General features: G+C 45.1%; 1 protein-coding gene across 9 annotated transcripts in view; it reads left to right on the top strand.

Moving 5' to 3' along the window:
• Positions 1–59: 59 nt before the first annotated feature.
• Positions 60–10,778, top strand: part of dgkh (diacylglycerol kinase, eta) — an 85,116-nt gene continuing 74,397 nt past the window's right edge. For 7 of the 9 annotated variants that reach the window (XM_036138849.1, XM_036138843.1, XM_036138845.1 and 4 more), the window contains exon 1: positions 847–1,155. In XM_036138849.1, the coding sequence (XP_035994742.1) occupies positions 886–1,155 (270 nt within the window). In that variant the 5' untranslated portion in view covers positions 847–885. Of the gene's footprint in view, positions 315–846; positions 1,156–10,778 lie in introns of those variants that run through there. The other 2 variants (XM_012876349.3, XM_021323481.2) reach the window with 1 other exon arrangement.

Here is a 10,778-nt window from a genome sequence, read left to right as displayed (position 1 = left end):
AAGCTAGAAGCAGCAACGCCAGGAGGAGGAGAAGAGGGAGGGCGGCGGAGAGGCCACTGACCGAGCCGACAGGGAGGGGGAGAGACGGGGAGAGAGAGAGAGAAGAGAGCGGTGGGAGGACACGGACACGGGGCTCCACGTCCAGCTTCTCCTCCTCGGTGCGCACACGGGGGCGGCGAAGCAGGTTGCTGAATTCCTCCACCTTTTCCCCTTGTTTTGGTTTCTTCTCTCTTCCCCGGAGCGTCCGCAGACCGAAGTAAGGGACTATGGAGGATGTGTACCCCTACAGCCGCAGCCCTGTCTGGGAGGAACTGGTTAGTAAAAAGTCCAGCACCGACCGGGGGACTAGTTTTAGTCCGTCCGCTTCTCACTGCGGTGGTTCTGTTCGCGTTTTCCCATAGGAAAGGGGACCTGTTGGAGTAGTTTACATGCAAACTGCGAGGTATTACTGTTGAATTGTGGTAGTGTTCTTCTGAGGGTTGTTTTTTTTTTTCCTGGGGTCGCTCGAATAAAATTGTAAGGTGTAAGAAACGACATAAGTGAGTGCTAAATGTCAAAGTTAATCTATTTGGGGTTTATTGGCTGCTGTTGTGCATTACAGGCAACTTAATGCGGGTTGAGAAGTTTTTTTTTTTAGTTTCTTCTGTAACTCCGACCAGCTTGGCATGTCGGTGCTGTGGGTACACGTTAGTAGCGCTGTCCCCGTGGGTCTGCCCTCCACGGACCCGGTGGACGAGGCGACCCTGGCCGCGCGCGCTCCAGGCTCAGCCACGGCAGCCGCACCGTCCGCCCGTGGCGTCTCCCCCACGGCCAGTCCCCCCCCCCCGCGCGTCCGCCAGCCCACGCACACCGCGCCGAGCATCCTGATCGCAGAGACGCGGGGAGATGACAGCGAGGAGGGACGCTTCCTCTCGCCTTGGGCAGAGGAAGGGGGCGACGGACCGAGCGAAGTCTAACCCCGACTGGTTTTATGCGTCTCCCCGACAGGAGCCGGAGAAAGGGGACGTGTCGTCCGCCGCGGGGGTCCATGCCCATGTGGTGGGCGCTGCCGCCGGCGCCGGGGCGGTGGACGAGTCCTCCGACAGCGACGCGGAGCAGGAAGGCCCCCAGAAGCTGATCCGGAAAGTGTCCACCTCCGGACAGATCAGGAGCAAGGTAAGGCGTGAATCCCGGTCTGTTTGGGGGGTAGAGATGTTGGAACGGCCTCTCTGCCACATACACGCACAGCACGCCCCTGCCTGGGTGATCCTCCACCAGCAGCAGCAGGCATGCTGGTCAGACTGCTGTCTGACTGGCAACCTGATCCCGCTGTCTTCAACATTCAACAGATCCCTGTTTGTGTCTTTGAGGGCTTTAGCATAGCTGGTGTTAGTCTGTGCCTGCGATCTGCGCACCTCTGTCCTGCTTGGCAAAACTGCAGGCAGACATCATGGTGCTAGTTCCTTAAAAACTTGGTCAAACCTGTTGCTGATGGTGTGCATCTCATCCAGGATCATGCTATGGCTTTCCTAGTGGGCGTGAACGCAGCCTTCACGTGTGCACAGGTGTTTAAGTGTTTTGCTCCCCGCATACATGTGTCAGCCCAGAAACATGCACGCTTTTTATTGAATTTAATACAACTATAACTGTGGTACATCTGTGACTGTCACAGCTCTCAGATCTCCATTGTTGTTGTTGCTTTTGTTCTTGATTGATTTTCCTCATGAGATGTACCATGTCCTGGGCTCCGGTGACTGTGGAAGACATCGGCTAAATACCAGGGAAGGTCTGGGATTTTAAAAGTACATTTCAAACCGAAATTGTAGCAAAATTATTAACATTACATAATAACTAGCCTGCTTATTATGGTGAAGAATAGATGACTTCGTACCTCATGATCTCGACATATAAAACATTGGTTAGAAGAAAGCCCTTATTGTTACGTGTCCGGATGCATATAAATCAACTGCACATGCAGTCAGTTCATTGTATGGATTGTAAGATCGTATGGCTTAAGTCTGTGCCGTGTCGTAGTTGTATTACTAGTTTTATCTACAAAGCCAAAAGAAGCTAACGGAAAACAAGTCTGCTCGTTACTGCTGGTCATGCTGGATGTAAAAATTTCAAAAACATCTTCCAGCCACATCTCTGACTCCAGAAACCTCAGTTTGGATGTCGGATGTTGCCGTTCAGGACAGTGCGATTAGAGATAGGAGTAGAACAGGAGTTGCCTGGAGAAAGCCTTTTTCCTCTAAAATAACACGGCGTGGAGCACAGAGGGAGGACACTGTGGTAAACCATGAACTCCTCTGTGAACCTCTCTACAGTCAAAGGTAAGGCAATCTGTCCGACAGCTGACATTTGGTCCAAACTGGGTCATAAGAGAACAATGATCCCAAAGACACAAGAGAACCTGCCTAACATAAACTAACTCAGAAGACAGTTATATGGATTTATTCTCGCTAAAGGCTGTTTAATACACCGCATGGAGCTCATTTTAACCCCCCGTAAGTACAAATGAGTTCTTAAAATAAACCCCGATATTGCAAGGCATCTTTTGCCCAACCTTAGGATCATTTTAATACTATTATCATACATCAAAGGATCAAATCTGGTTCCACAGATGAAATGCACGGATGAAATGCTGGGTCAGAGACTCTGCAGATCTGCTCTCGTCCTGCAGGACCCGATGAGCGGATGTTGCTCTAATTCCGTAACACCTAAGCTCTCTTGGCACGCTTCTCCTCTACGCTGTAAATGAGTAGCGTCCTCCCACAGTAAAGGACCCACTTAATTATTGACTGCTCCACTCCACCCCGCCTACATTATTCAGGATGAAGGCGGGTATATTTAGAAAGTTTGGGCAAAGTAGTCTCTGGCCACACATTTCCTCTGCAAACAGGCATGTTTTCCTAACTTTTAAAGTGTCAACTGTCTACAGAACTCCTCGTCCGTCTCTCGTTGGCTTCGTAATGCCACGTGTAATAACTACCCTGTTGCTGTTGCATTTGCAGGAGTTTTGGAAGTGAGTGAATTGACGTTACTCCAGTGCGAGTCGTCCAGCAGGTCGCCTACATTGCCTCACAAAACTATTCATAAACCTGGAACCATTTCTCTCTTTTTCATGTTATCACTGCAGACTCCCATAATTGTGTTTCCCTGAGATTTTATGACATTCAACATTACGCTTGAAGAGGAAGGAAATGCAGAGTTTTCTGCACGCTTTTCAGATAGAAGTCTGAGAAGTGCATTTGCAGAATGGATCTGGGTTGATGCTTCGCAGAACCACCGCTCGCTGCAATTACAGCTGCATGTAATGCAGGATATTTAGCAGCGCAAACTCCGTCAAATCAGACAGAGAAAAGCGTCAGTTTCCAGGTCTGGCTACAGACTCCTTATGGGGCTGTTAAGTCGTGATGTACCTACCACTGCTTCCGGGTCCAAGCCGGCCGAATCCGTCGTTTATTTAATATGCCGCTGCTCCATTTTATCGTCGTCAAGATAAGTTATTCTCCAGGAAATTATTAAAATGGTGTGATTTTGCTGACTTTCCACGTTAGCATTAAACTAACCTGTCGCATACTCTAACTTCAGTACATACAACGTTAACGTTTGACATTGTAAAGCATAAATAAAATATTTAGAATTGAACTGTAAGCATAAACCACAGTGTCATGCACAGCTGATGTGCGCCTGTGACGTCAGACTTAACAAGCGGATTGAATTTGTGTCAGGACTTTGACTGGACCGTTCTAACCCATTGGGGAGGCGTTGCATGGTGCAGCACTCTGCAGCTGGAAGGGCCAGCAGAAACACGGTACGAGGAGCTGGCTGTGCCCAGATATAACCGGGTACCGTGATGTGAGTCAAGCTAATAACAGCTAGCGTTAGCTTATGTTGACCGGGAAGTTTTCTCATAGACAGGAAACTTACTGACCGTTTCATGCGAGTAAAGCCTGATGACCCGCCAGGCCCAGAATACGCTGGGGGAGCCCTGCAGATGGGTGTGCTGTATATAATAACTTAAATCAGATCTGTGTGTTTAGCTAGGCTTTCTCTCATTTTACACACACTGAAAGCTGTTAAGTTTTGTCTTTAAAGAGCGTTTGGTTCAAAAAGTTGTTTTTGAGGAGGCGGTCAGGGCCGCTCTGTTGTCCAGCAACTACGGAGCAGATCAGACAGTCTCATTTCCTCTCTCCGCTTCTGTAACAAAGCTCTGAGGCCTGCACAGAACAGCTAGAGATAGACCGAGACTCAATTATGCACACGTGACTCCTGAAGGTTGCACTAAGTTGTCTTTAGTGGTGTCAGAGTAAACAGGGCTAAAGATAAAGGCACATCATACTTTTCAGATTTAATAAATTTTTTTTATTTTAAATCACAACCATGTATCATTTTCCTTCCTCTTCACATTTATTCACTACTTAGTGTTGGTCTGTCACATTAAACCCCAATAAAATAGATCAAAGTCTGTGGCTGGAACATGACAAAAGTGAAATAGTTCAAGGGGGTTTGAGCACCTGTTTATTCACACTTGCATTTGTATAGATTTAAAATCACAATATCTGTAAAAAAAATTTTTTAAATGTGCTTATTTTACATAAAGTTAAGGTGAACTCTGACTCTTCTAGTTTAAAGGTCAGTACTGGTAGCCCTTGCTATGACACAACACCAGTGAAGGTAGCTCTCAGTTTTAAAAAAGGTTGGTGACCCCTGCTCTCCACCACACTGCAGGTCACTGAAGAATCACTCCATCCTGCCGTCACAACAGTAGAAAGCCAGTGTGCTCAGCATGTTGACATTGTACAACAGAGGTCTCCCATTTTTAATGCGTGTGTGTGTGTGTATGTGTGTGTGTGTGTGTGTGTGTGTGTGTGTGCTGTGACTTCTAACTGGATCAGGCAGGCACTGACTCACTGAGTGTTGTTCCACTGGATTGTTTGCTTAACTCTGGACCTATGTGCATGCATGCGTGTGTGTGTGCCCACTGCATTGTTCCCTCCCACTCCTTCTCTGTCCACTGTGTCCACGGTTCTTTGGTTGCCACAGACAACTGCTTCTTCCATATTGGTCAGTTCCATGGCGACGTTGTCTGCGAGAGGTTCACACATATGTCAGCACGGGCTCATCTTAAAGCTGCCCTCCACATTCTCACATATGCCCTCCCTTTTGACTCCATTTAGTCTCAATTATGGGATATTTTGATTTAAAGAATTATGACTGGAAATCATAAAAGAGCATCAGAAAGAGGGTGGACAACTACCTGCCAGATATATCCTCCTTAACACATCATTCAAAGTTACATGAAATCACTGTGTTGGCGATTGTAAATAGTTGCTCTTTAGCAGCAGGCGGTTGCAGAGATAAGAAAATGGGTAAAAGTATTCGCCCCCCTTGGACTTTTTCCTGTTTTATGTTGTTGGAATCATTTTTATCACAGATGCAAATTGAAAAAGTGCTCCATAGATTTGTATTTGTCCCCCTTTAATTTAGCGATAAAGTACCCCGAGCACACCATTCCACCAGTGAAACATAGAGAGTCATGATTTGGTCATCGGACGGTTGATGGGTGGGAGGATAGATGGAGGTAAATACAGGAAAATCCTAAAAAAAAAACCTGGATGCTGGGGGGGGGAAGTTGTTTTCCAGCTGATTTTAAACATACAAGCAGGAGAGCTACAATAAAGTGGTTTAAATGGTAAATGGCTTGTACTTGTATAGCGCTTTAACTGGTCTTGACGACCTACAAAGCGCTTCACACTACAGTTCAGTCATTCACCCATTCACACACACATTCACACCCTGACGGTGGTGAGCTACGTTAGTTGCTACAGCTGCCCTGGGGCAGACTGACAGAGGCGAGGCTGCCATGCACCGGCGCCACCGGGCCCTTTGACCACCACCAGGAGGCAATGCGGGTGAAGTGTCTTGCCCAAGGACACAACGACAGAGATCGAACCGGCAACCTGCAAATTGCAAGACAAACTCCCTAACCTCTGTGCCACGTCGCCCCTTTAGATCAAAGTAGATTCATGTGTTCGAATGGCCCAGTCAAAGTACAGACTTAGATCTGATCAACGTATCTAAATATGTTGCTATTCGTGGTTGCTCATCCTCCAGTCTGACTGAGCTTGACGTTTTTGCAGAGTGAGAGGACAAAATAAATTCAGTTATAAGATGTGTGAAGCTGGAAGGGACATGCCCCAAAGGCCCTGCAGCCTTAGTTACAGCAAAGGGTGGTTCTCCAAAGTACTGCCTTAGGTTGAGTGAATGCCAGTTCATGCCACGCTATTCAGGTTGTTACCTCTTTGTGTTGGTTTATCACATCCATTAAGGTTTGCTGTAGTAATTTGACCAAATTTGACATATGTGACATGGAGCTGCTCAGAGCAGGCAGTGATGAGGATGTGCAGCGTAAGAGCCACTCTCTGTGGGAGCCTGGTGAAGACGAAATGGCGCTAGGCGCTCCGCTAGCTCATCAAACTTGCTACTATTCCTTCCCTCACTTCGTCCCCCTGGCAGAAATTGTGGGAAATTTAGGAATTTGTCACATGAAAGGTAGGAAGTTGCTACACTCAACTATAATTTCAGGATGGCTCACAGCGTCTGACTCCTGGCTAAAGCACCCCTGTGCTCTTCAGTGAGGGGCCTTTTCAGATGTTACTTTAAGTAACACCGAGAGGCTTCCACCTCTCGGTGCAGCGGCTTTGTAAACGTCGTACGTTGCGGTCATGCTTTGCTGTGTTTTCAGTGTAAAATGTTTTCACACAGCGGACATGTTGTGGTTAAAGGTTGGTCAGCCACACTGCTGGGCTCAATGCGCTTCTGCTAGCTGGCTGCTAACCGTGGCATCGGTCTCCTGAGAGGTGGACCAACGTGGTTCCCAACAGAAAATCTGTTCCAGTTAGCAGCCAGCTAGCAGAGCGGTTGGCTGCAGACTTTCCAGCAGAAAACATTAAAGCACAGACGCTTTAATGTGCGCGGGTTGGATAGGAATTGCCCTATGTGTAACACATGCTGCTATAGGAACATGATACCGGTCCTGGATCGGCTCCATACCCAATCTTTGTGCAGAATGTTTGTGAATTAGACTTCCATAATCACTCTCCTAGTTGTTGTAAATGCAGACAACAATCAGGCAATGATCCGCGACTATCCAGCAGAAGTGGACCGGTACTATGCATGGCTCTACCTCATGTGTGGAGTGAATAAGTCTGTTCATAGCTCCTGCTCTGCTATCTTCTCCACTCTCAGCTCCCAACCTGTCATTCAGTGGCAGAAGAGCTTATAAATGTGTGACTAATACTGTGGCTTTGTGATTGAAAGCAGAGCTAATAGCGTTCCACTGCGCTGCTGCTCCTGTTGCTGCTTGGAGCCTCCGAGTAATCCAGGGAAGATATATACTGAGGATTTTGGCCGAGATGGGAGGAGGTGTTGTAGAACGAGGTAAAACTGGGGTTTCCATTCATGGGATGTATAGAGGTGACCTTTTGAATGTAAACTCTTGCATCTATTTGGCTCAGGGGGCAGAGTAGTGGTCTTGCATTGGAAAGTTGTGGCTTCATCTCTCGGTTGCTCCTGCAACACGTCGATGGCTCCTGTGAGAGGTGCTTAACCCCAGGTAGAAAGTGACTGCTTAATATAACTAGGAACGTTTTTATAAACGCAGTTTATTTACCTTTAAAGATGTTGAATTGTTCATGTTGAAAAAGACCATGGTTCTTGATAAAGACCAGAGTACTTTGGGGAAAATCATTTTTCTGCACTTTAACTGAGCTCTCACCAATCATTTTTAGTTACCTCGGATTTTTCTCTCTCTCCCATCTGTAAACAGGCTCAGGCATGCAGTGAGGCGACTCTGGCGAATTCCTTATATACCTATCCCCTCAGTGGGAAGAAAGGCCATGAAAGGTTGCAGAAAAAACAGGGGGGGGGGTACAATAAGGAGGGATGTTTCCCCTTGATCTAAGAACATCTCACCTGAGTAGAAACCTGAACTGCCTGTGCTCTGGTCCTATATTCAGTCTGCCTTCGATGGTTTCTGGATGAAACAATATAGAGCTGCCTCTGAACACGAGTTGTTTCAGTGAAAAAAAAGAAACTTTTTCTGCCTAGGAGAGAAGTGAAGCTAAAAGATGAGGCAACTAACGAAAAACATTGAGGAATCCTCTGATTAACAGGACTTCAGCTTAATTTAATCAGATCTTTTTTTCAGTGACAAGTTTGTGTTCAGAAAACAATTTTGTTGTTAATTTTGACTGAATGCCATTAAGTGATTTCAGAGGAGCCAGTACAATACTAAACGTGTATTTGCATATTTATATTTAGCTTAATGTCAGGATGCCCAGAGATTTAACGCTTTCTTGTAACTCCCTGGGAATCCTGCAGTTGTTAGCCTGGGATCATTGTTTCAGGTTATTAGTACTCTGTTTGGCATTTATGGTTATTATATATTCAGCTATATGTTAGATTAGTTTCTGTCTAGTTAGTTGTATTTTATAATTTTAGTAGTCCGTTAGATTGTTATTTTATGCTGGCCTTCTTTTGCTTAGTTTCTGTATATTATTGGTTATGGTAGATTTAGTTATGCTATGGCTTTTTTTTATTTCTGTAGTTCTTTTATATCTGTTCCTTCTTAGTTTTGTTAGATTCCTCCATGCTTATCTTGTCCCCTGCTAGGTTCTATTAATTTCCTAAACCTGCCCCCCCCCCCCCCCACACACACACACACACACACACACACACTGCATTGACATGTACACAATAAGCTGTCAGAGCCACATTTTCAGACGCTCATCCAGCACTATGTGCTGCATAAATTTGGCTGTATAACAAAAATTCCTGCATTGCTAAAAAAACATGAGATCACATGAAGCAAGTTAAATGTAACCTGATAGCAAACTGAAAACATTGTAAACATATTTTTGACTCACCTTGGTGACGATGCAGAGTTGCACAGATTCAGATGTGGATGTGTTACTTTGTTTGAACACGTTTACATTTTGTCATGTAACAACCACAAACTCTAACGTGTTTTATTGGACCAACACAAAGGGTGGATTATTGTGAAGCGCAAGGAAAAGGGACAGTTCTTAGTTTTAATTTTAAACTAAAAATCAGAAAAGTATGACATGCTTTTGTTTTCATTCCCCTTTACTATTATAGATTCAATAAAATTGAGCATGATCAATTGCGTTCAGAAGTTCCTTCAATTAGTAAATCTACTTAACATCCAGCTGTTCTGTTTCTGGCCTCAGAGGTTTATTGGAGAACATTAGAGAATAGCATCACAAAGACCAAGGAGGAGCCCATGGTCCCTCTGGAGGAGCTGCAGAGATGCATAAATCAGGGGGGAGAACCTGTCGACACAAAGTGCATCCTAATAGTCTAATGTTAATCGAAGCTTTTTCAAATGACTTCATGAAGTATATAAAAAACTGAAAAAACTGTCTCTCGGAGAAGAAGGGTTCTGAACTCCTGAAAAAAATAAAAAAATCCATCAATTCCTCAAAACCTTTTAGACATACAATATATACGTATGTGCAGCAGCACACACCTGACGCAATGGACGCAAAGAAAATCCTTCATGGAAACAAAGTAGACACCTACAGAAAGAAAGGTTCACCAAGACAGTGAATTGACCGTTGTTCCTCTTTGCTGTTTGGTAGGAATTGCCTTGAGAAGAGCAACAGACTGTGTTTGCTTACTACCTCTTGGTGTGCTTAGTGTTTTACAGATAACGTAATGCTTATTCCTTCTGGATACTAATTTTAGGTATAATTGTAAGTATATGTTGAATCTTGAGGCGCCTATGGCATTTCTGCCCACACAGAGGTCTTTCCGACTCCTGGATACATGAAATAAAGTATTGTAGCAGGAGATAGTGAGGGCGCCCTTAGCATCCTTTATCGTTCTTGGTGGCATCTTGGTACATGTGTAACTGCCCATATGTGTGGTCTAGTTTCACAAAGGAGATCATAGACAGGGGAATTACCCCTCTCCCACTTACCAGATTGTAATTTAACCATCAGTTCAGTGAAATCTTAGCAGGCCGTGGGAGTTGGGGGGAGGAAGCGTACAGAGTAACAATTACACAGAAAAGAGAGGACAATATGCCAAGAGAATCACAGGAGTGTGGTGGAAGTGAGGAATTAATGGGGAGAAAATCTGAAACATTTCAGCTCTAGTCTCTGAAAGAGCTGATTGTTCTGGCTCCACATGGACTCTTGGTAGACTCAACAACGACAAACCGTTTGCTAACAGATGCACGACAGCCTTATTTCAACAGCGAGCTTCTCCCAGCAGCCTTCCAGCACAGACGGATGTGTAACCAGTCTGCTCTATGGATGCAGTCGCAGGAGTTTAGTGTTAAAGGTCAGGAGTTGAAATTGCCAAACAGGGAAAGGCTTTCTTCTAGGAAGCCTAGAGCGGAGGTGCAGGTATGTGTTTGCTGCTTTTCTCTATTTGGCTTCTTTAAACATGTAAATCAGTGCTGTTAGTCTTTGTAGATAAGTATCTGTGTGAATGTTATGTTAATGTTAATGTTAGTGTTCAAAACTGCAGATATGTTTGAATACAAACAGAAAAGCATTCTGATCAAGTTCGAGCTTCTTTTTTTCAAAATCTTCTTGTTGCTGTGCCGCAGAAGCAGGGGAGGAAAAAACGTCTTTGCTTTTGACTAGAGATCCAACCATTTAATTTTGTGGCATTCAAACTATCTAATGCTGTGACTAGTTATTAATCTTTTATATTAGGGATTGAGGTGGTATCATACTGCGTGTGTGAGGGAGTAGCTGCTG

The sequence above is a fragment of the Fundulus heteroclitus genome, chromosome 7 (genome assembly GCF_011125445.2).
Source record: "Fundulus heteroclitus isolate FHET01 chromosome 7, MU-UCD_Fhet_4.1, whole genome shotgun sequence".
Classification (NCBI taxonomy): domain Eukaryota; kingdom Metazoa; phylum Chordata; class Actinopteri; order Cyprinodontiformes; family Fundulidae; genus Fundulus; species Fundulus heteroclitus.
This window is presented reverse-complemented; position numbering and strand designations above follow the sequence as displayed.